The sequence below is a fragment of the Bemisia tabaci genome, chromosome 8, assembly GCF_918797505.1.
Source record: "Bemisia tabaci chromosome 8, PGI_BMITA_v3".
Taxonomy (NCBI): Eukaryota; Metazoa; Arthropoda; class Insecta; order Hemiptera; family Aleyrodidae; genus Bemisia; species Bemisia tabaci.
Genome location: NC_092800.1, coordinates 7,418,631 through 7,445,123, shown reverse-complemented (window position 1 = coordinate 7,445,123; position 26,493 = coordinate 7,418,631). Strand labels below are relative to the sequence as shown.

Genomic DNA, 26,493 nt, shown 5'->3' with positions numbered 1-26,493 from the left:
ACTGTTATAAAAAGTTAACGTAAAAATGCATTTGGAAAATGTGGGTGGGGTATCCCAGGAATATCGTAATTTGAGTAATAGTTTTATGTGATTGCTATTATCGGCAAGAGGAGAATAAGACAATTCTCAGTGTTTTATATTTCCTTGTGCGCAGAATTAGTTACTTTAAGAAAGGCCTGAATTTTATATCGCGGCGGTGCTCTGATTGTACCTTTCAAAACTTATCTTGAAAATTTTCCGGACAAATTCTTCTTCTCCCTTCCTCAATTACATATCAAATGTAGTGCATCATTGAAACACGCCATAACTGGAGGTCATAAGAATGGGATAAGCACTTCTCAACTTGAGTGTTTCCGACTTTAATTTCCCATTTTTAATCTTTCAAGAGGATTAAATGACTCAGCAAAATGAAATCCTTCAAAATGTCGCAAATGATCCTATAAGAGAAAAATTGAGTGAAATAACCGTGAGGGTTTATTTGTGCCCCCACCTCCTCTCCAATAAAATATATATTACTAGCAGGAAACCCGTGCTACGCACAGGAAAACCCCACCATCAGCAATCACTGTGATTAGTGATCAGTTACTAATTGTGTTTCTGAATTATTATCTACTATTTCAAAATTGGCGAGACGCACTGGTTTGATAAAAATGCAGAGATTAGTAGTATGCTGATTAAAGCTGCTATTTTGGTCTGTTCTGCAGTAAGCGCATGTGATAATTATAATAATCAAAAATACCCAATCAAAAGTTGGTTATTTTCATAAGGATTTGTTACTTTTGTCAGTTCAATGTTTAATTGAAGTTAGCATGGTGAGTTTCAGCCGCGAAAATTACGGGATTTAACCAGCGGTTTCGTCTAATTCTCAGAAATGGCGGGTTTGTCATCTACATCGCGGAGAAAACGTGATTTTTCCAGGGATTTTGTAAAACAAATTAGAAATTACACGATAATCACCACGATATCACTGCAAATACGTCGTGTTCCTAGCGAATTTCTAAGATTATTATAATTGCACGTTATTCACATCAATATCGTGGTATACACGCGAATTTCTGACTCAATTAAGACTACACAATGTGCGCATAAAACTCGTAAACATATGTTACTTGGGATGGGCGAAAACGTATGATTTTCCTTCAATTTTGTATGATACCACATACCCACTCCGGAGTTCAAATAGTTGCTCGTCTTATTTCTGCTCGTTTAAAGTGACGAATTGGAAGAATCCAAATTCAATTTCACGAGAACTATGAAATGTAACCATGTGGAATGGTTTCCTTATATAAGATTTAATGTTTTGAAATAAAAAAAGAAAAAAAAAAAAAAAAGGCATGTCGAAGCTATGTTCTAGTTTTGCTCCGCTGTCAGCACCGCGTCTGCAGGCGCAGTGTGACCGAGCCGTCATCACAGTACAAAACGCCTTCAATCTAGCAAGCGGCAATGTGGACATCCCCCGTGGAGTAATAGTTCTATCAAAAGCGCCTTCCACGATCGGAGTCAAATATTGATGAAATGCGCGCGAAAACCCCGTTTCTCCTCCGATTGCAACGTTGCACATCGTCTTTATGGTCCATTTTGGTTTATTTATTTTATTTTTGAAGCCAAACAACAGCTTCTCTTAAAATTTTCCGAGAATTTGCCCAAATCATTTCCAAACAGAAGATAAAAAAAGTAACAAAAAATAACCCTAGGCGATGTGAAGACTAAATCACAACAATTTATTTACTTTCGGACTTGAGCAGTTAAATTTTCGCAAAAAAAAAGAAAGAAAAAAAACAGAAAACGGAAGGCTCCGCGAAGCACATTTTTCACCAATCTTTTGCAAAAAAAAAAAAAAACGGAAGAAAACAAAAGGATCCGCGGAGCAAATATCTCATACTTTCGCAGAGGAGACCAATGCCATAGAATAAAGAGTCTATGCCAATGCACAGACAGATTTTCCAGATTTTCACATCCCCAAGAGAGTAGCCCGGCAACGGATGCACGAGTCGGAGCTCGCAAAAATCATGGCGCGGCGTTTCCAACAGCGCTACGCCGAACTCGTTCCATCTTCCTCGCACTCGTTGGACGCCGAACTCCTTCCATCTTCCTCGCACCCGTTGCGCGTACCAGAAGAACACACGTAAAATTTATCAGCTGTCTTCCAGCGCGAGCCGCGGAACTTGCTCCATCTCACTCGCACTCTCTCTCGCACCCGTTGTCCTTACGGGAAAATCGACACACGCGGACCGCGATATCCCGCGAACCGGCGGGCGGATCGCGAAATCCTCCCTTATCCGGCGCCTCGGGGTAGAGAGGGATCCCAGTGCGGAATCTCAGGGTCACACGGCCTCCCGTTCACGAGATCCGCTGATACGTGAGTGAGTCAGTCAGTGAGTGAGTCAATCAACGTGAAGTCTGCTTTATTAGTATAGATTGGACAATATTTTTGAAAACCGTAGGGGGGAGGTGTTTCTCTTACCCCACTACCCCAGAACTCGAATATCGAACTGCTGACATTTTTTTTGGCCTCATCTGTTTAGCCTCCAGCCATTGAACCATTACCTCCATTATTTCTAAAAGTAAAGGGCTTCACTTGATTCATCACAGAAGGCGTTAACTCAACGTAGCAATATTGTTGTGGTTGATTTTGTGTAGCGTTGTTACTTCATTCAGTAACGTTGTGCAAACAGCAAAATATTACTTTGTTTTGATTCAAAATTGTGTTGTTCAGGCATGATTTTCTTTCATCTAACATAATTTTATGTCAGTCCAAACGCTGGTGTTGTATAAGAATAGCTAACACAGCGCGCTATGTTAAATTAACTCTAAATGCGTGTCTCATTAAATTGTGCCTTAGCAAGACAATTGTGACTGTAAAAGAAATGAAATGTTAAGTTGATCCAACTCATCATCCGTTGTTTTTTTTTTTTTTTTTTTTTTTTTTTTTTTTTTTTTTTAAGCCTGGGAGTTGATTTTAGAAAAACAATGTCGCTGTGAATATAATGATCATTTACAAAATTCTATTTGGATGGTCAATGAAGTTCTGTTATCAGTGATGTCAGAACTTCATCACTCCATATCATCTAGTCAGGTTGGCCGAGCGGTCTAAGGCGCCAGATTTAAGCTCTGGTTCACAGTGTGAGCGTGGGTTCGAACCCCACACCTGACAGTACTTTTTGATACGCCAACATAAATGTTTTTCTTCGAAAATCGTCAAATTGAATTTAAAAATTTATTTGTATATATTTTGACGGTAGATGACCATTAAACAGTTTCGAGGAACCTAGAGATTTCACAATATCAGCATTGTCCAAAGGTGAGAAACGTAATTTTTGCGCTGCTAAATTGGTTCAACGAGGTTTGAACTTCAGCTGAAACTTTCTTTGGAATATTTTCTCCAGATTTGTGTATGACACGCAGAAAATTCCTAAGTACCCCCAAAAATGGGCATAAAAAGGCTCTTTCCTGCACGAAGAAAAAAACCTCGTCCGTGGGACCCGAAGTTTAGGTCATATGGATCTCTGAAGTCTTCGGATTGAGCATCTGAACACTTAAGGTCTAGCTGTCGAGGTTCGGATCACACATCTGAAACTTCAGTTCTTACACCTGGAGTACTTCAGATGTGAGAACCGAAGTTTTTCGGATGTGGAAACCGAAGTATTTCAGATGTAAGAACTGAAGTTTCAGATGTGTGATCCAAACCTCAGCAGCTGGACCTTAAGTGTTCGGATTATCAATCCGAAATTTCAGAGATCCATATGATCTAAAATTTGGGTCCCACGCACGAAGTTTTTCTCTGTGTATAGACAAAGCTATTGACAAAGAGGACATAGGAAGTATGGAGCCAGAGATGGAAACTTTCATGAAATTTATTCGCGTAAAATTCCACGAAATTCCATGCAATTTTTTGAAACTTTTGGGGATGTATTCAGGAGGGCAAGATACGAACGGTGATTCTAGATTTTGAAATTTTTCACCCCAAGCTTGAAACATTCAGTGTTTGAAGTCATGAAGTTTTCTCTCCGTGTGACATGCACGAACTTTTCGGCGTTCTTTTTTCTATGTTTCCTGACGAACGGAACTGAGAAACGTAAACTTCGCGCCGCTAAATTGGCTAAACGAGGTTTGAACTCAAGCTGAAACCTTCTTTGGAATATTTTCTCCAGATTTGTGAATGACACACAAAAAATTCTCAAGTACCCAAAAAATGGGCAGAAAAAGGCCCTTTTCTGACATGCACAAGCTTTTTCAGCGTTCTTTTTTCTATGTTTTCTGACGAACGTAAACTGAGAAACGTAAACTTCGCGCAAACGTAGTTTGAGCTCCAGCTGAAACTTTGTTTGGAATATTTTCTCCAGAGTTGTGTATGACACACAAAAAATTCTGAAGTACCCAAAAAATGAGCACAAAAAGGCCCTACTCTGACATGCACAAGCTTTTCAGCGTTCTTTTTTTTAGTATTCTGACAAAGCGAATTCTCTGTTTCAGGATCTTAGGAGGGAGAGGTCCATCCTGAGGCGGGATGCGGTGGTTCCAGAAGCCGGCGACGGACGCGCCGCGGCTCCTGAGCCTGTCGCCGCTGCGGACCGACGCGCACCTGGACACGCACGCGCACGGGCCCCACCGCGCACACGCCGCCCGCGGCTCCTTCCGACGGGACCCCGACGCCGCCCCCACTCCCATCACCCAGTTACGTCACAGATCCAGGATAGGTCAGTAACCATCCCAGCATCGGCATCCATATTATTCGCTTCCATTCGCGTACTACAGGGCGTCTGTCAAATGCTCACATACCCAGGGCCGGATTTACATTTTTAGTGCCCCAGGCTAAACTTAGGGTGGCGCCCCTAAAAGTAGCCGCTCTCGTGGGGGGCGGGGGGGGGGTCTCCCAGACGCCCCTCCCTCCAGATCAGAAGGAGGATGTTAAATGTCCGGAAAATGTTCAAATTCACCTTTAAAAAAACACCTTTGTCAACCACAACGTAGACACTTTTTAATAAGTCACGTTTTTTAATAAAGTCTCAAAAATTATGCGCCCCTTAAAATGTTGCGCCCTAGACTATAGCCTATGTAGCCTATTGGTAAATCCGGCCCTGCACATACCTATCAATGGAGAAAAAAAAACACTAAAAAACGTGGTCCGAACTGTATGTAACAAGGAGGTAAAGTGGTACTAGGTCCAAGCTATTTTCCGGGGGAAACAAGGCTAAAAAGTTCAAAATTTTCAAGTAGAGTAATGGCCGATTGTAAGACCTCTGGTCAGGTGCTTGTCAAAGTGGTGATTTGAGCTGACCAGAACTTGACCAGAGGTAGGTGTGTATGACTCCCGGTTTTCTTCAGGTCAAGTCCTGGTCAGCCTTTCTTCTCTCTCGCAAACCAGTAATTAGCCTGATTAGCAGATTGACTGCTGGTCAGAGTCTGACCACTGGTTTGATGACCAGAGGTTGACAAGAGATCTTACAAACGGCCCTAAAACATTTTGAGCTCTAAATTCGATTAGAGCTCAACATTTCGGACTCTAAATTCAATTAGAGCTCAAAATTTTGGACTCTGATGGAAATTTTTAAACGTTTTGGCCTTCTTTTCTCCCCAAAATAGTGTGGACTCGGCAATAGTTTCCCACCTTGTTCCCATCAATGGATGGATGTATTGCGCAGATTGTGAAGTAAGGAGTTAATTTCAAATTTCCTCGGGGTATGCATGTTGTGTGTTTTTTATTCAATCCTGTAAAAAGACATCCTTTCTTTGCTCTTGCAAAAATGTAAATCAGACCCATTAAACAAAGGTTAGAAATTCCATTTTGCTACGACCAGCTGTAACAAGTGTAACATCAACGTCATTGAGCTTGAAAATGGATTTTAGACGTACGTAAATAGATCTCCTCGACGAAATTTTACCCAGTTGCGTTCATTTTGTGCGAATCTAAGATCATATCGTAGGAACTTGTAAATCACCAGCAAACATTGCCTTATGGGCTGCTCGCAAAACTTTCAGCACAGTCTGTCGAGAGCAGCTTCGGCCCGGCATTACTCATCTTATTAGTCGGAACGACACAACAATCCCAGTTACATCTTGGGCTCCTCGTTGATCGTACGTGCAATTGCAGCCAACGTTGCTGTGCTGGGCAAGATTAACCGAATAATTCCTCTCCTCACTCGCTGAAATATCGATTTTCCGCGCCAAAAACGACAACCATGTGCAGGATCTGAACTTAAAACGGACAGAGAAGTCACAAGAGGGGTAAACGTCTTATTAAACGCTCCGATCTGATCGAACATGAGTCTATTGGCGGCTTCGCGGTTTATCGGCTGAGTTGCCGGTTGTGTCCGGAAATGTCGTATTTTAAGGTTGGTTTTGAGGCGTACGAAACATTACATCCCCCGCTTGATTTTTGTTTACCGGGGAGGCGCATGTTCTCAGGGAACTTTGAGTTGGTAACTATTCGCACACTAATGTAGTTAATATTGCCTACCCGGTGATTTGAAGGATCTTTTTGCGTTCCGCACTTTCGAGTGGAGATTTTGCCCTAAATTTGTGCCTTATTAACAATCATCAACCTGCATGTGAAAAAAATCATTGTTTATCGCTTTTTTCTTTGGGCATCATTCAAATATTTCTTTTGCTCATCATTCATGCGCTGGTATTTTTTTAAAAAAAAAAAATATTCTTGCTTTTCGTCTAATTGATTAAATATTTGTTTTGTTTTTTTATAAGTGGCGAGTAAGAAACGGCTAATTTTTACTCTAATTAAAATACTGAATTACATTTAATTACGTTTAATTTCAAGTTTAACATCAGGGAAATCAATCCGAGCACAAAATTAGTTAAAACCAATTGAGAGGTATATTTATTAGTGTTACTGTCGCAGACGATTAGCAATGGACGAGAAATTACAATCTATTTATGTTGAATAAACAAATCGAAAAATTCAAAAGTGAAAAAACAAGATGGATAGTAGTGATTATTATGCTTTGAATTGAAACAGACGTTTTCTCCTTTATCTTGAATGCATGGTACCAGCCAACACATCCCGTGAGTTCGTTTAATGTAATCAGTAACCTTTGTTAGGTTTGGTTCGGTTAAGCAACTAAACTAACTCCCACGTAGTGCGGAGAGTATCGCTGAATTTGAAGGCGCTCCGAGCTGAGGTCGTACCTTGAAGTCCTTCACCAATAAAACCTTTCCTATCTTCGTTAGGTTTGGTTTGGTTAAGCAACTAAACTAACTCCCTGGTAGTGCGGAGAGTATCGCTGGATTTGAAGGCGCTCCGAGCTGAGGTCGTGTATTACAGTTCTTAACCAGTAACACCTCTCCTTTATCGATGCAAATAATCGAAATTCGACGAGTCAACACGTATAGAGCTTGCATATTTCCGGCGATTGCTGACTTGACTGCCTGCGACATTAATGATAAAAATGAATCACTTTCAAAGTAAAAAAGAAGGTCTAATACATTTCTATTCATTTTAAAATTACTGACAACGAATTTAAAAATTAAATTACGATTTGTTTGATTAGGTTATTAAATTATATGTATTCAATTAATATTGAAGTAACAGTTTTAATTGAAAATTGTTAATCAACGAACTAGTTAAACTATGCACATATTTAGCGCAGGAAAGAGCGATAATGCCAAAATACGATACTTTCGTGAATAATGCGTATTTTAACATCAATAAAGAACTACATTTAGTAAGTATGTACCTTTACTTTACTGATAGTAACACTGAAAGTTCTCTATCATTGAAAACTCGACGAGGATTATTATCAGGAGGTGCAAACCGCGTCGGAAACATTCCACCGAGAGAAATCTCCTTGGGTGAGCGACTGAGCGAGTGGCGAAGGCAACTTAAAATTCTAAAGTTTAAATTCCTAAGCCGAGTTGTTACCCCTGCAAATGTCTGTGGGTCCGGAGTGTAAACTAAGTGATGTTGCCAATTCCTCATTTTAAACTCGCAGATTGAATTAAATCCAAGGTAAATACGCCTATCATTCCTCGCGAAGCATCATCGCTGCAAACTAGTCGTGAAATATTATGCGTAGAGCTGCGCAGAGAAATGTTACGACTTGCGAGCGCTTCGCACCGCGACTTGAAACCGGGGGGAGGGGGGGGGGGAGGCTGAAGATGGCGTCCGGCCAACTCTGGAAATGCATGACGAGTATGAATTACAAGTGTAAAATATATTGCCGACGTGAACTTCGCCCTGTCCGTCGCTTCCCTCGCGAAATAACGTAACTACATTTCGGTGTTGCCGAACTTCCCCTTGCAAATTGAATTTTTTTCGAGGAGAATCGTCGGCATTTTAAACTGAAAATTTTCCTGATTTTCCTTCAATTCTTCATGAAAAAATCAGAAAGAGTTTGGACAAAAATTGCAAAGGTATACGATTGTGAAAAATTAAATTGTTCGAGTCAATTTTGCAACATTGGAATGGAGTTACGTTCCTTCATTCTGGAGATGACGTATTAAGGCCGAGTGAACATCATTTCGTCATCATACGTTATTTGTGTCCCTCTCTATTCGTCGTTTCCCGAAAGAACGTAACTTCGTTCCAATCTTGCCAAATCTTCCTTCACAAATTGTAGTTTTATCAGGGAATGAATCATGTGCATTTTCAAACGAAAGTTTCCCCGATTTTCCATCTGATTTCATGCAAAAATCAGACACATTTTGTGGAAAAAATTTCAGAGGTACATTTTTGTAAAAAATCGAATAGTTTGACTCAATTTTGCGGCTTTGGAATGGAGTTAAGTTCCCTCGTCCGGGAACTGTGCATTTTCCTCGGGCCTCAGCTTGCTGGGTTTTAGCGATTCTGGTCAAGGTTTTGGAAAACTTAGAGAGAGCGACAGCCCATTTCGAGTGACCTTACATGTTCAGAAGCATTACGATAAAGCTAGCTTTATCGTAATGCTTTGAGCAGCTGCTCAAAGATAGGGCGGCATAAAAATTAAATACATCTTAAAACATTTCAATTTCATTCATTGTATCATTTACATATACCCTCTTGACATGGTTTTTACCCCTATATTCTTCAACCATTATCTAGCAAATTTCAAGCTCAATATGATCATCATCGATCATCATCAAGCTAATCATAGCCTGGATCTACAAAAACTTTTCCCTCACTCAATTACATTCCATAGATTGCAAGTGCGAAGTCTGTAAAATGTATTGTCTCCGGTGACAGCATTGTATACAACATTTTTGAAACCCACGCATCACAGTTACACGCATAACTACATCCGAAACGCAAAATGCAGTCATCACTGAGAAAAAAAAGTTGCTTGGATCTAGAGTCAGACTCTCGAAAACAATGACAAGAAAAAATACTTTTGAATCAATCGGATTTTTTCTTGAGCCAAAAGGAGATCCGCTGAAATTAAGAGGCTTGGTAAGCAAAAATCCAATCAAATCAAGAGTATTTTTCCTTGTCAATGTTTTTTAGAGTCTGGACTCTAGATCCAAGCTACTTTTTTCCAGTGATGAACATATTATCATCACTCCATTTTTTATAAATTCCTCCATTTTTTCACTTCTTCCCCTTTCTTAATCACAGTTCACCCTGGAATTTAGGTGGGGGCGAGGTAGTAGAAGGGTTTCACCTCTGATTGCGCCTCTGTAACCCCGAAGTCTAACAGCCGTCTCGACAGGCGACTAACCCGGCGACGCGACCCAAGAAAATCACCGTTCACCGGGCTCACCGCAGACCTGCGGTCGAAGCGATTGTTTGCCCATTGAAGGGAATCGTTGATTCATAAGTGGCGACCGACGACGCACGGTTGCCCGTAATCCCGGGTTTATAACGCGCTGATGAGAGGGAACCCGGAGACCCAGCAACCGCGGATTGTGCTCCTGTCCTGAGGAAAAACGACCTATGAGCAACTGGAAGTTGCCAAATTTCTTTTGATAAACAATCATGAATATTTGGCCGTATTTCTGCTGAACAAAACGGGTGGTAAAGAGGGGGTGTGCTCGTTTGTCGGGGGCCGTAAAAATGAATGGGATCTATAAAGCGCAAGTGACGTCAGCGATGACGACGCGAAGGGGACGCATACGATCGGGGATCTCTGGACCATATTTCGTCGCCTTTTTGACGTAAGGGCGTATCTCGATTTCCGCATGAGCCCCAGAAAGCATGAGTTCCTTACAGTGGCGTGGTGTGCTTTGCAATCTATCGATATTTCCCCATTTGAAGCTGTGGTAAATAATCGATCATTAGGGTGTTTGCTCCGAACACCCTAATAATCGATTCTTTTATCGATACTTTTCCATAGGTTCAAATGGCCGATCACTCGATATATCGCAAAGCACGCCACGCCACTGGTTCCTTATGTAAAACAGAGCTCACGCGGAAATCAAGATACGCCGTTACGTCAAAGGGACGATTTTGCAATAAGGAACCACTATTTCTGGCTCATTTTAGAAACAACATATACATAATTGGTTTCCCTATGCAGAGAGGTGATTTTATGGAAAATTCAGAGATTGTGGTTCCTTATTGCAAAATGTAATCCATCTCATGAGCCCTGTCCACAACGCTCCATTACTCTCCATTTTTCCAACAGTCCATTCTTTCCTTTGAGATGTGCTAAAATTGTAGATTAAATTAGGAATTAAATTTTTCTGAAAAAAAATCAACCTACAGATGTGCAGGAATTTGCTAGAAATCCGGTTTTTATAAGGGGAAAATTGGCAACGTTCGAATGCTATTACGACGTTTTGTCCCCTGCTGCACGATATGGCACCCGACCGCAAGGCGATACGGGTGAACTCCAGTGCGGGCGTGGTAATTGAAATCAACCTGAAAACGGATTTGTATATTTCGAGCCTCGCTTTGGTGAGTCGGGCGGGTGAGGATGAAGACATTAAGCCCAAGTTGTCAGGTATCCTGACGCAAAGAACTACTGTTTCCAAGGTGCTTTCACTCGAACAAATCTAAACAACTTTAAGTTGAACTTAGTTTGATTATGTAACTTCGTATCAACGAACCAAAAGATGAGCATATTGCCCCTTGTGAAATTGATCACCTCATCTAATTTTTTGACTTTTGAAACAGGTGATGTGATGATCCCGGAATTTTTCGACCTAGGTATATGACCTTAGAATTAGAAAAAGACGCACTGTACAGGTACACTGAAGAAAAAGTCACATTCTTAAAAATCGAGGAGTGAACTTCGATGCCGAAGTCTATGAAGCGCGCAAAAACCCCGAATGACATGAATGCGAAGTGAAATTAGCACCATAAATGCGTTTGACACTCTGCAAACTGATTGTGAGTAGATTTCGCTCCGTAATAATGTAAGTCACTCCGTGAGGGGGATGAAGTCCGCTCCAACACTTGGAGTTTTTGGGCGCTGCATAAGTGCATAGACCCCAGAAATGAGATAAAAATCTGCGAGGCAAAGATCAAATTTAAGAGGAAGATGTCCTCGACGTAAACAGTACTATTTGCATCAGATGCACGGAAAAAAATTAAATGTTGATTTAGCATTTATACTGTTAAAAATGTTTCAAATGCTGATTTTACATTTTAACAAATGCTAACGTAACTACGCCCGCTGCAAAACGAACAAATTAAAATGTTATGTTAGCATTTTCGTAATGTAAAATCACCATTTGAAACTTTTTAACAGTATAAATGCTAAATCAACATTTAAATTTTTTCCGTATGATAGATAATTCGCGGGAAAAATCACACGTTTTAGAGGTGAATACATGCTTGATTTGTCGTTATCGAGTAAAAAGCAGAATTACACGACAACCGACAACGAGTGCTCCGGACTCGAGAGAGTGACCGTCACATGCAGCACACGTTTGCCATTGATGCTCCGTTTCCATGTTTAATATTATGGTTCACGATCATGTTCTGGTTCCTAACCGGAGCGAATACCTTGACTGAGTTTACGCTTAACCGCCGTTGTCGGATGACTTTCATTAGGTCCATGGCGCACAGTGGATCGAGTCAATTAGAGAGGTTGGACATGAAATTTTTAACTGAAACTGAAAATTTTGATGTATGATTCGTCACATGGTTTTAAGGGGTGTTTCTGGAAGAAAATTTCACGAGGAAACCAATGGAACCATTTTAAAACCTCAAAGTTTTGTATGAACGGAAGTTAAAGTTTCCAAATTTTGTCTGACCCTTCCCATCGACTCGATCCATTGTGTGGCGGTGCGTGTTTCTCAGAGTTTCCGAAAAACCAAGTCTACTCTATTCATTCTTCACTCCTTAAATTCAACCGTAGACTGCAGTGAGAGAACAAACGCGGTGTTTACGGAATTTGAGTCACTGGGTTGATCCGAGCCCGGTCGTTTTCTTTTGAATTGGCTCAAATAACTTTTCACTTTTTTAGACTTTGTGTCCTTAGCGTAGACCCTGAAAGAGAACCTAAATCAAGGAAAATGCAGTTTCAAATGTTCATAACCTTTTCACCCTTTAACTGTCAGAACTCACTAGATTTCATTACATTCGTGATAAAGGTAAAGAACATCGCCGTCAGAAGTTGAGTTTACCTTAAATTTAGCACTTTTTGTATCGTCTACGGTAAGGACAAATCAATTGTTTTGGTTATTACCGTATACCATACAAAAAGTTCTAAATCATAGGGGACCTCAAATTTGGACAATATAACGTCCCTTACATATATAATGAATATAATGGTGTTTGGAGAGTTCTGACAGTAAAAATATAACATTGTTTTCCTTGAATTTAGGTTCTCTTTCAAAGTCTGCGGTAAGGACAAAAAGTCTAAAAAAAAGATAAAGTTATTTGAATCAACCCTGGCTCCTATCACATGTCATTTTCATAATCATGATTCACTAAAAATCTAGTGCAAAAGGGTCGGATAGCACTTCCTAATTGCAGCTTTTATTTTCTATAACCCAGAAGCGAGGTGTGGAGGACTGGTTTCCTCTCCCTCAACTGGGAGTAAACTGGAGGCTGCATTCTTCGGATCCCGTGTCGCGCCGGTCTTGAGCGGGCGGGGGGAGGCTACCCGGAGCCGGGGGTCGAGGGGGCTGCGGGACATGGGGGGCACTGGGGCACCGAGGAATGCGGTTAAAGCGGCCCCAAAGTCAGCACGCCCATCCCAGCGCCCGGCCGATAATAGGCATGCAACCACTCGTTCAAACGCGCGAATTAAAAATTGATCCGGATTGGATTCGGAGCTCCTGGTTGAATTAGAGGGAAGCCAGGAAACAGATTTGGTGCGCGTAAACGGGGAATAATGCCTCTAATTACGGAGGAAATGCTAAATTCGGATACTCATGGCTTTCCTCCGCACTGAAAAAAAAGTTCGGTCGTATGCAGGTCGTATGTACCAAAGTTCAGGGTTTCATATCATCCCAACTAATTCGGTTCGTCAATCTGAATTTTTGGTTCGTCAAACAGAACTTTCGGTGACCGAACTTGTGCGGTAAAGTGAACACAGACGAACTAACATTGGTCATATATGCCGAAAGTTCACTTACACGAATCGAAAGTTCAGTTTTACAAACCGAATATTTGGGATAATATGGAACTCCGAAAGTTCAATTTTTTACAAGAACCGTCATACATGACCGAATTTTTTTTCAGCACGGGGGTTGAAGTCACTTTTGCGGAAGTCAAAGCTCAGATTGGCCTAATGATGACTTCTGACCAGAATATCAGCAGTGGGCCTGTTGCACATTTTTTTTTTTTTTTTTTTTTTTTTTTTTTTTTTTTTTTTTTTTTTTTTTTATTGCTTGTATCGAAAGAACTAAGCATCTCGATGTCGTAGGAAATTTCTCGGAGATTTTTACCACCGGAAACCCATAAAAACCGTTTTGCAATTCTAGCGTATTTGACAAAAGCTCATCTCACAACGTGTCCACTCCGACATTTGGACGACGATTTGCAAAAGGGAACCACTATTTTGGTTCACCTACAAAAAAGACTCATCTACACGAGAGAATTGACGGTACGCGTGTTGTTTCTTTAACTAGTAAGAAATATAAGTCCCTTTTTGCAAAATGTAGTCAATTTAGCAATTATAATTATTAGACTAATTTTATTTTATTTTGCGCACCAATTGCTCATCCAACACCATCATACTGAAAGTAGCGTTGACTTCCGAACTAAACTTGGGTCTCGTACCCGCGGACATTGTCTCAATCCAGTGACATTTCCGATTTAAAGTGGAACATTTTGTCATTGAGAGTCTTAACCTCCGGTTATTAGGTGCAGGTACACAGTTAAAAAAAAATGGACTTGTGTATTATTGTGTAGTTGTTTTTAGAAATTTCAGTGTACTTCTTCTGAAAATCTTGGAGTAAAAATACTCGAGGTGGAGAAAAAGTGCACAATCTCGATGAATAAACACAAATAACAAAAAAATGCTTACAAAAATTACTCAAGGGCTCTTCTGACTGAGTGAAATCGTAGAACTTTGTGTTTTCAAAATAAAAACACAACACTTGCAACATATTCTGAGCTCTTAAGAAAAGATGCACAATAATATCACGACTCTGTGTTTCTTTTCATTAACGAGAGAGAATGTTTTTACGGTCCTAAGAAAATATTCTTACGTCGGTGTTGTTTTGCACACTCGTAGACTAAAACATCATGGTGCAAAGAGAAATAAAACACAGGCAATCTCGAGAAAAAAACTCAAAACGGTTTGGGCACCAGAACCTCTGTGTGTTAAAATAAATTAACCAATTGGGAGAAAAAATACTCTACTAGTATGATTAAGTTCTGAAATGATGTAAAGAAACACACTACAAATATATGAAAGTGCACGAGTTTGTGCACAAATTAACAGCTCTGTGTGTTAATGCTCATTGTTCGTGTGTAAAAACACAGTGGTTGTGTATATATTTTGGTTCACGCATGCGCAGTAAGTCCCCGTCTCGCAACGCAGATACCCATGATCCTCAGTTAGAGCGTGCGCGATCCGCGAGACCCATGTCCAAGTGAATTGTGCAACCCAGGTCGAGTGTTCTTCCGTTGTATATTTTTAACGTATTAAGCATTCCATTGCGTGATATACTTATTGTGTTTGAACGATAGCATCGTTACGAAAAGGCTCCGCTGCCATATACTTAGTGATTTATAGTGATTACGAATGGAAAGACGAATGAACAACTAGCATACACTGTTAAAAATCTTTCGGGAAACCCGCAGTGAAATGCGGAGTGGCCTGAGATGCGCAGTGAAAATCACTCCGTCGAGGAGTTCGGAACTCTCCATGAAAGTGAATTGCCGCGATAGCGAGACAATGTCGCTGCAGCGAATCAGTTGTTAACTCCCCACTTTTACCTGGAGTGATTTTCACCCCGAGCAGAGAGTGCGCCATTGCGCGCACTACTGCACAAACGCGACCCATGAGAATAAGAGGCGTGATTTCAGCCTTATCAACCATCCGACCCTCGAGGCTCAGCCCACACGCAAAATCCACGCGGCAATCCAGGCAAATCCACACGGGAGCGCTCGGAATTTTACGCTACAAATCGTCGCAGGATCTAAGGTAAATGGTTAATGTTGTCATTACTAAGGTAATCCGAATTTCAATTGTGATAAACTTGTAGAAACCCGTAACTAATGTTCATGGCAAGAACTTCCATGTCTATTTGACAGCGTGCGCTGAGTATGTCGTAGAAAGTAGTTCAGTCATTAATTGACAGATAGCGCTATCGGCGTGATTTCGTGAAATTTTGAAACCCTGCGCGGTAGCGTCGCGTGAATTCTTGTAGCAGCATATTGCCCCTTCCTCGAGCCTCCCCTCACCACTCCTGAAATCACTCCTTTGTGTGGTGATTAGCACCCTGTGGTCGGGGTGCATTACACGCCGAGTTCAGGAGTGTTGTTCCCTCCGCGCCGTCGGTCACTCGTTCGTATTTTCACTCGATTTTTCCATGGGCAAAATAGAGGCGAAGTAAGAGTGATACTCACCCCGGAATCTTCTAAAATTTCTAACAGTGTAGCCACATGGCAACACTGTCGAGTTTGGAGAAGCGTACATCCGGACGGAACCTAGAAATTTTTCGGACACGTTTTATCTGTGTACAGATGTATAATTCTCTTCCTAATGATTTTAAGGATCTACCTCGTGAAGGTAACTTAGTAGCAATTTTCTATCAATTGAAAACGTTCTGTTTAGTAGGAAATGCATGATTCAAAAGAGTTCTTATAGGTGATTGTTCTTCTTAATCTTTTTACACAGCCTGCTTTTTGACATCCGTCATTTGGCGGCATCTATGTATGCACTGTTGAATAAATAAATCTCAAGATTATGGTGAATATTTATTTAATTGCTTCCTGAACACTTGAACATTCGATAGATATAGAACGCCTTTACTATTGTAGTGCTATCTTCTATCCAAAGATTTGTTTCTATAGTCTAACTTGTTTGATTTTTTTATGAGTATGATACGAATTTGTGATGTTTGAAATTCTTTGATAACTGTTGGAGGGACACTAACTTCTTCCATTGTGCTCAGTGGAATTTGCACAACGATGTGAAAAAAAAACTAAAGTTTAAGTTTATATGGGAACTGGGTCAAATATTTACACAAGCCTTGCATATTTCTGAAAAAAAACTCGCTTGAATTTACACAAATGATCAGCGTTTATACTCAAATTTTGTATTTTTTTTCTCTTGAGTTTAGGAATAAATCGACAACTTCCGAGTTTATTCAAACTCAATGACTATTTCTAAAAACACAATACTAGGAATAAACTTCGGTGTTTTTGTGTGTTTATTCACAGGGTTGGGTTTTTTTTTCTGGAACACGAGTAAAAATTGTGGGAAAAATTGTTTAAAAAACATTTACAATGATGTGTATGAATATCAAAGTATGGACTATTTTAACACAAATCTGTTCAAGTATATACTCGGGGATGTGTGCGAGTTTTTACGCTGACACAAGGCTTGTGAAATCATTTGACCCAGTTCCCGTATAAACTTAAGCTTGTGTATTTTTTTTTTAACTGTGTACTAAGTGTCAGTAAAATAGCCAGAAATTTACCTCGCAACAAAAAGTGATAAAACGTGGCCACACAAACAAGGAGACACGTTCACACACAGTTAAAAAAAAAATACACAAGCTTAAGTTTATACGGGAACTGGGTCAAATGATTTCACAAGCCTTGTGTCAGCGTAAAAACTCGCACACATCCCCGAGTATATACTTGAACAGATTTGTGTTAAAATAGTCCATACTTTGATATTCATACACATCATTGTAAATGTTTTTTAAACAATTTTTCCCACAATTTTTACTCGTGTTCCAGAAAAAAAAACCCAACCCTGTGAATAAACACACAAAAACACCGAAGTTTATTCCTAGTATTGTGTTTTTAGAAATAGTCATTGAGTTTGAATAAACTCGGAAGTTGTCGATTTATTCCTAAACTCAAGAGAAAAAAAATACAAAATTTGAGTATAAACGCTGTAAATTCAAGCGAGTTTTTTTTTCAGAAATATGCAAGGCTTGTGTAAATATTTGACCCAGTTCCCATATAAACTTAAACTTTAGTTTTTTTTTCACATCGTTGTGCAAATTCCACTGAGCACAATGGAAGAAGTTAGTGTCCCTCCAACAGTTATCAAAGAATTTCAAACATCACAAATTCGTATCATACTCATAAAAAAATCAAACAAGTTAGACTATAGAAACAAATCTTTGGATAGAAGATAGCACTACAATAGTAAAGGCGTTCTATATCTATCGAATGTTCAAGTGTTCAGGAAGCAATTAAATAAATATTCACCATAATCTTGAGATTTATTTATTCAACAGTGCATACATAGATGCCGCCAAATGACGGCTATGATGCATGTCAAAAAGCAGGCTGTGTTAAAAGATTAAGAAGAACAATCACCTATAAGAACTCTTTTGAATCTTATGCATTTCCTACTAAACAGAACGTTTTCAATTGATAGAAAATTGCTACTAAGTTACCTTCACGAGGTAGATCCTTAAAATCATTAGGAAGAGAATTATACATCTGTACACAGATAAAACGTGTCCGAAAAATTTCTAGGTTCCGTCCGGATGTACGCTTCTCCAAACTCGACAGTGTTGCCATGTGGCTACACTGTTAGAAATTTTAGAAGATTCCGGGGTGAGAATCACTCTTACTTCGCCTCTATTTTGCCCATGGAAAAATCGAGTGAAAATACGAACGAGTGACCGACGGCGCGGAGGGAACAACACTCCTGAACTCGGCGTGTAATGCACCCCGACCACAGGGTGCTAATCACCACACAAAGGAGTGATTTCAGGAGAGGTGAGGGGAGGCTCGAGGAAGGGGCAATATGCTGCTACAAGAATTCACGCGACGCTACCGCGCAGGGTTTCAAAATTTCACGAAATCACGCCGATAGCGCTATCTGTCAATTAATGACTGAACTACTTTCTACGACATACTCAGCGCACGCTGTCAAATAGACATGGAAGTTCTTGCCATGAACATTAGTTACGGGTTTCTACAAGTTTATCACAATTGAAATTCGGATTACCTTACTAATGACAACATTAACCATTTACCTTAGATCCTGCGACGATTTGTAGCGTAAAATTCCGAGCGCTCCCGTGTGGATTTGGACCCGAGCCGCGTTGGTGATAGTCCAGTGCTCTGCCACTGAGCCTCGAGGGTCGGATGGTTGATAAGGCTGAAATCACGCCTCTTATTCTCATGGGTCGCGTTTGTGCAGTAGTGCGCGCAATGGCGCACTCTCTGCTCGGGGTGAAAATCACTCCAGGTAAAAGTGGGGAGTTAACAACTGATTCGCTGCAGCGACATTGTCTCGCTATCGCGGCAATTCACTTTCATGGAGAGTTCCGAACTCCTCGACGGAGTGATTTTCACTGCGATCTCAGGTCACTCCGCATTTCACTCCGGGTTTCCCGAAAGATTTTTAACAGTGTATGCTAGTTGTTCATTCGTCTTTCCATTCGTAATCACTATAAATCACTAAGTATAAGGCAGCGGAGCCTTTTCGTAACGATGCTATCGTTCAAACACAATAAGTATATCACGCAATGGAATGCTTAATACGTTAAAAATATACAACGGAAGAACACTCGACCTGGGTTGCACAATTCACTTGGACATGGGTCTCGCGGATCGCGCACGCTCTAACTGAGGATCATGGGTATCTGCGTTGCGAGACGGGGACTTACTGCGCATGCGTGAACCAAAATATATACACAACCACTGTGTTTTTACACACGAACAATGAGCATTAACACACAGAGCTGTTAATTTGTGCACAAACTCGTGCACTTTCATATATTTGTAGTGTGTTTCTTTACATCATTTCAGAACTTAATCATACTAGTAGAGTATTTTTTCTCCCAATTGGTTAATTTATTTTAACACACAGAGGTTCTGGTGCCCAACCGTTTTGAGTTTTTTTCTCGAGATTGCCTGTGTTTTATTTCTCTTTGCACCATGATGTTTTAGTCTACGAGTGTGCAAAACAACACCGACGTAAGAATATTTTCTTAGGACCGTAAAAACATTCTCTCTCGTTAATGAAAAGAAACACAGAGTCGTGATATTATTGTGCATCTTTTCTTAAGAGCTCAGAATATGTTGCAAGTGTTGTGTTTTTATTTTGAAAACACAAAGTTCTACGATTTCACTCAGTCAGAAGAGCCCTTGAGTAATTTTTGTAAGCATTTTTTTGTTATTTGTGTTTATTCATCGAGATTGTGCACTTTTTCTCCACCTCGAGTATTTTTACTCCAAGATTTTCAGAAGAAGTACACTGAAATTTCTAAAAACAACTACACAATAATACACAAGTCCATTTTTTTTTAACTGTGCAGGAATGTATGCGTAGTTAAGCCCGCGTCATAATTAGGCACCTAATTGGGCAATTGTTATGCTCCCCGTTGTTTCTACTCTTTTGGTTGTTGTGTGAAATGGGCCCTTCTATATTTAGGACTATGAAGTACTTTGTAGAAGGAAGAAAAATTCGATTAGAGCCTTCATTTCTACTCAAATAAAAATGGAATATTGTTGGGTATTAGTTTTTCCAGGGAATCTCCTTCACACGTTATTTAGTTTCAGAATGTTCATAATGCTCAAATTTCATAGGAGCATATTTTATGGAAAAGAAAGAAAATCGATCTACGCTTTTCGATTCAACTCAGTGAAATGGTTTTTCCAGTGATTCTCCGCAAATTTTTTCAATCAAAACATTTATTGCTAAGCATGCAGCACCATTTTTAATAGTGAAATTTTTAGTTTAGCCAAGATGTTAGGTTTTTTTTTTTTGCATTACTATCGACTGTAGGAATTTGATCTCCTGCTCGAAAAGCGAACCTTGTTCACTTTTCCTCTCTGCTCAATTTCCATTTTAATCATAGCTACGCGCACACTCAGAAGTCTGCAAAAAAAAGTTCCCATGGCTTTTCATCGCCGTGAAGTGGCCCTCTGGGCACTTAAATTGTTTTAAATCTGTGAGAATCAGCCATTATAACATGATTCTATGAGGAGTGCAACAGATAGAGAAGGCCCGTCGAAGAAACTCAAGACCCAAGGAGGCTCCTGGTATGATCAATATATCACCATCGTCTCGTTCAGGCCCGTGGAAATTCGAGAGCGAAATTAGAGTTGTTACCAGTTGATGTTGACAGGCATCACATCGCGTCCAGGTATCCTCTGTCCATCTGCATGCGTTATGGAACGTTGCGTTAATGGACCCCAAGTTCATCATAACTGTTATTTTTCTTCTTCCTCGAAATATGGCCGTCCCAGCAGTCGTAGCCCACTTTGCCACGGTGTCGCGGCGAAATATTGCCATCGCCTCGTCGGGAAATCTGCCCGTGATCAGGACTTAGGCCGGCGATGGACCAGTATTTCATTGTGAGATATTTAAATTATTTGTGACGTATTTCAAAAGAACATGGAAAAAAGTGTCGGGGTTATCCCCTAAAATTGTGGTACTACCCCAATTTGTTGGATGATATGAGCATTTCAAATTAATTGCGCGGTGTCTTGAAACTAATGTTTCACAAGTGACTGCATAAAGTATAATTAATGGATTTCTGGAAAGTATCCTGTTAAAATTGGCAATAGGAGGTGCGTTTCAAAATACCATAGGAATTCGTACAGCTATAGATGGCGATAGAAAATTATATAGCTGGCGGTAAAAAGCGAAGAAAATTATACAGCCGGGCTATAGTTCCTATCGCCGGGCTATGCAGTTTGTTGTCTGGCTGTAGCTTTATCGCCATCAGCTTTAAAAGGCTATAAGCAAATGTAGAACCGGCTATAGAAGCTATGGGAAATCTTAGGTCTATAGACTTTTGGAACACAGATTCTACTGCCAATTTTTACCAGGCAGCACCGGATTCAGGGGGTGGCCACTGGCCACATGGGCCGCGGCCAATGGCTGCAAATTTTGTAATTTTTTTTAAATATAGCTATAAAGAAAAATCGGATTCCGAAAAAATAATTACAAACGAGAAAAGATGACAAAATCTTTCATTTCCTGAGAGTATATCCCTAATTTGTTGTCTTTCTGTGATACAATAGACAGCCCCTTTAATCAGTCGAGTTAAGACTAAGAGAGAAACCGAACACGGAATGTGGCCTGGAACGGCGCGGCGCAGCGAGCAACGATGACGAGAACTTGAGATGAAAAGGAGAAACCCTCGGCGCGGCGCGGCGGTCGGCATGTAACACATATTAGCGCCTACAAGGCTGCATGAATACTTCACGCATTGCGTCTTCGCGTCAAAGACAGTGCGGCGCTGCGTTCAGCAACGGGCGGCGTGAAACGCATAGTGCCTACAAGACTGCATGAATACTTCACGCATTGCGCCAAACACAGTACCGGGTCAGCGCGGCGCGGTGGCAGAAGTTAAAATTATTAAACCACATTAATGTTTGTTCTTTCATAATATTTTCGTTCATTTCATATAACTGGAAGGCCTTGTCCACACAGAGATAGGTTTTCGGAACTTAACTTTTGCGTCAAGTTCCGTGAACTTTTGCTAGTAGTGTTGACACGGCTTTCGCAAAAAATGCGTCCAACACGAGAAAACGTGTCTTATGCACCCCTTCCCCTCCGACACACTAACTTGATGGTTTTTATTGATATTTCAAAACGAATGAGAAGTGGGCGGCAAAATACAGGCGGCCCATGAGCGGCAAGTAAGTAAATCCGGCCCTGTTAGCAGGGCAAAATATTCCATGCTTTATTGAACAACACTGCTTTTTAAACCAAGGTCCCGCGCCGACCCGACCTGCCGCTAAATTATTTCAGAATGTTTTTTTCACAATCATTTTATTATTTTATTTGTTCTCATTTCTCCTCGTTTTTTTGCGTAAAATAAGCGGTACATCAAAGTAGTCATTGAGAATTATCTAATCTTCTCAGGCATCGCAAATATGCTGGCCGAAAGCGCAGGAACGCTTGTGACGAAGCTGTCATAAAGGTTAAAAATGCCCGCTTAGCGACTGGCAATAAACAGTGATGCCATTTTTTCTGATTCTCATAGAAGAAGCAGGTGGAATAGGTAATTGTGTTCATTAGTCTGATGGAATTTTCTCTCTCTTTCTCTCAAAGACAACACTGACAATTTAGAAACGCGCAAAAATGGCAGGAATGAGTCTTGGGAGGGCAAGTTGTAGCGTTTTGAGGTGCTACAACGCGTGCATGCTAAAGGTGACGCTTTTACAGGATGCCTTTGACGCGCCTGTGCATCTGATCTGCTAGTTTCATCTTGCTTAAGTGATGCAAAAAATAACATTTAATTAAAGAATGCGCTCAGTTGCATTGACAGTCAATTACGGTTGTGACTCATTGAGAATATGTTCGCACGGTTAGATTGTATGGTGGATTTTAATTTCGGGCCACATCAAGAAAATTGTACCTCGGATTTCACTCCGAGATTTTTAACAGTATAATAGTATATTATATAATAATATTATATATATAATATAGTATATATATAATAATATTAATAGTAAATACATTAGTATTTCCATAAATGGACGTATTTCCGTGAAACGGAACTATGTGCATTATGACTTGAGCCCTGTCATGAATGTATTCTGCCATGCTAAGGAAAAACGCCTTATGAGCCTCTAAGCGATGCTAAATTCCTTTGATAAATCACGAATTCACGGGATTATTTAATAACACTTTTCTTGCAATCTTTCAGAGAATTTTGTTCGTGATTTGATTCAAATAGTGTAAAAATTTCAAGGAAAAATATTGATAACTTTTCTCCAAAATAAACATTTTATCGGAGGAAATTTTGCAACTCTCGAATGTTTATAAGGCGTTTTTCCTCAGCACGACAGTATTCTTTTGGGTTTCAGGGCTTATGTCTTAATGCACTTAGCCCCGTTTGGCAGAAATACGTCCTAATATTTGTCATTGTTGCGGTTTTACACACGAGTAATTAAACGAAGACGGAGTGAGGTGACTTTATATTATGAGTGATGGACATATCGATATTTCGTGAGGCAAGCTGCCTCATCAAGAATCGATTGTTTTACATACATTTAAATGGAGGAAAAGCATTCAACAGTGTTGCCAACTTTCAAAGAATGCCACTGACTATGACGTCACCGCCGAAACCATAGACCGGAGAAGGGCTAAAACCCGCACTCGATGACACTGTTATTTTCTCGACCATCGATGCTCCGCGCCTGAGTGCACACATTATTTCGTCGGCATCCTGACGTAGGGACTTAACTACATTTAACGATGAACCCTAGAGTCCATATAACTCAATACTTTCCAGGGCTCATGTCTAAGTGGAGTTACGACCGTTATGTCAGCCGAGCGACGATTTGATATGATAACTACCGGTATATGAGTATCAATTTGTTCTCCTCTTCGGCGTGGCCCCCTGATGCCCTCGCTCGGCGCACAATCAGAGGCATTGAAGCTTGATCGATGAATAACATGAGTAACCTGGATCCGATCGCAATGATGCGAAACTTCCCAACTTATTGAAACTAACGCAGTTTGACTTCGGCTGTGTAAAGGACCCTACAACAAAACGGCCAAATCGGCCTAAACACGGAATCGTACGATTTTCTCAGGAATGATAGAGGGTCTTCCCAGACACTCAAATCTGGTCATATTTTTTGCCTAACCCCCAGGGAAAAGGGGGGAGAGGGGGTCAAAGTCAAAACCTTTAAATTAGCATAACTTCTCAACGGTTTGTCATAGAAAGATGATCTTGGTGTCAAAATTTCCAGAAAAATGAGAGCTTTCAGAATATAGGTATGAAATTAATTAAATTTTAAAATTTGACCCACTTTTGGGGCATTTTACAAGGTCCCCCTTTCGTAAATTTTCGTTTTTTGAGATTTTCGGTTGTTCGGTTCGCACGGATCAAAACAAAAACAATTTCAAATAAAAGTAGAGCGTTTAAGCTTTAAAACAAGCCCAAGATGATCTTGGGGAAACGATTAGAAGCGGAGTTATGAGTCTTCAAAGTTGACGCGGCGCGCGGGAACCTTGTATGTTCCGAGTCTCAAGGTCACCTGCGCGCCCCGGATTGCCTGCAGGTTGCAAGTTTTTGTGTTTTTATGCTTCTGTAGGTCATTCTTAATGTAAATCATTCAATGAAGATAGAATAATCGAAATTTTTTAATTTTACGGGAGGAGCGAGAGGGGGCTTAGAGTATCAACCATTATGTCCATCATACCTCATTAAACATTTGCTGACGATGATGATTCTGCTCTTATAATTTAGAAGAAACCATGGACCCTCAGTTCAAATATACATATGCTCCATACAGAACTGAACCATTTAGAAATTATAACCCATTGATGCCAAATTTTGGGGTACCCCTAATTTTAAAATTTTTTAATTGAGCTATAAGCTACAGCGCTTGACGGAACTCACTTGGTAAAGCCAAATAGTTTCTCGTAGAAGCAGACGAGCTTTGAGCTTCAAAACAAGTCTCAGTTATTCTTGAGGGGGCTATTTGAAACGCAGTTAAATTTTTTTGACGTTAATGTTGTGTACCTCGCCGAAGGCCCATTGTGTAAAATAAAAAAATTCTGATTAAACTATCTTCATTGAATGATTTACATTAAAAATGACCTACAGAAGCATAAAAACACAAAAACTTGCAACCTGCAGGCAATCCGGGGCGCGCAGGTGACCTTGAGACTCGGAACATACAAGGTTCCCGCGCGCCGCGTCAACTTTGAAGACTCATAACTCCGCTTCTAATCGTTTCCCCAAGATCATCTTGGGCTTGTTTTAAAGCTTAAACGCTCTACTTTTATTTGAAATTGTTTTTGTTTTGATCCGTGCGAACCGAACAACCGAAAATCTCAAAAAACGAAAATTTACGAAAGGGGGACCTTGTAAAATGCCCCAAAAGTGGGTCAAATTTTAAAATTTAATTAATTTCATACCTATATTCTGAAAGCTCTCATTTTTCTGGAAATTTTGACACCAAGATCATCTTTCTACGACAAACCGTTGAGAAGTTATGCTAATTTAAAGGTTTTGACTTTGACCCCCTCTCCCCCCTTTTCCCTGGGGGTTAGGCAAAAAATATGACCAGTTTTGAGTGTCTGGGAAGACCCTCTATCATTCCTGAGAAAATCGTACGATTCCGTGTTTAGGCCGATTTGGCCGTTTTGTTGTAGGGTCCTTTGCGATCTCCTCCAGGGGGAAGTACACCTCAGTTCGTCGTTTCCTTCACGAAATAACGCAACTACATCTCAATGTTGTCAAATATCCTTTCGTAAATTGCACTTTTACAAGGAAAATCTTGGGTCATTCTGACTGAAAACGCTAATTGTTCTCCTGATCTTATGCATACATCACGAAAATGTTCAATGAAAACTGCATTTGTGCAATCACGTAAAAAATTTAATTTAGTCGAAGTTTGAATTTTAGTACATTTTGCAACCTTGGCATGGAGAATCATTTCTTCTTCCAAAAAGGGATGAGTTTATGAAGACATTTTAGGAGAGCGAATTTTGCCATCTCGGGTTGAACATGGGCGTCGTTGAATGGGTTTCCATCTTGGCTTCTTTCGAGGTTTGCAACTGAATTCACAGAGGGGAAACAACTTGAGCAAATCCATTCACTGATATTCGTTTTCAACTACGTGGGGACGTGGTTCCGATTGCAAAAACGCCTTTAGTTAGGCAGCTATGCTACACGCCCGACAGGGGAACACGAATAGTTGTATTATTGTTTTGATCAATTTGTTGTTCTACTCAAACCTCAAAAAATAGCAATTTTCGCAACATTATAACTTTAACCACACTCCACAGCCATGTCGAATGACTTCTAAGAGATCTAAATGCCCAAAACAAATCATATCCCAAAATTGTACATTAAATGTATTGTTTTTGAAGAAAATCCCGTGAATACTCGCACATGAAAGATTTTGACTGGACCCCTCTACGTCAACCACCTTATCAATTTTCGTCAAAATTTCGTTGGTTCTCCTCGAGATAGTACGGTTCCCGGTCTAAGGTTCCCTCATGATAATACAATCGTTCTCACGAAAGTACCATTATGACTTTTTACCTC

General features: G+C 40.3%; 1 protein-coding gene and 1 non-coding gene across 2 annotated transcripts in view; both read left to right on the top strand.

Annotated features, from left to right (window-relative positions):
• LOC109040935 (uncharacterized) overlaps positions 1-26,493 on the top strand; it is a 126,536-nt gene that overhangs the window by 81,888 nt on the left and 18,155 nt on the right. The window contains exon 3 of the mRNA XM_019057070.2: positions 4,474-4,697. Within this exon, the coding sequence (XP_018912615.2) occupies positions 4,508-4,697 (190 nt within the window). The 5' untranslated portion in view covers positions 4,474-4,507. The remainder of the gene's footprint in view (positions 1-4,473; positions 4,698-26,493) is intronic.
• TRNAL-UAA (transfer RNA leucine (anticodon UAA)) lies at positions 3,072-3,154 on the top strand. Its single transcript has one exon. It is a non-coding gene; the product is annotated as a tRNA-Leu (tRNA).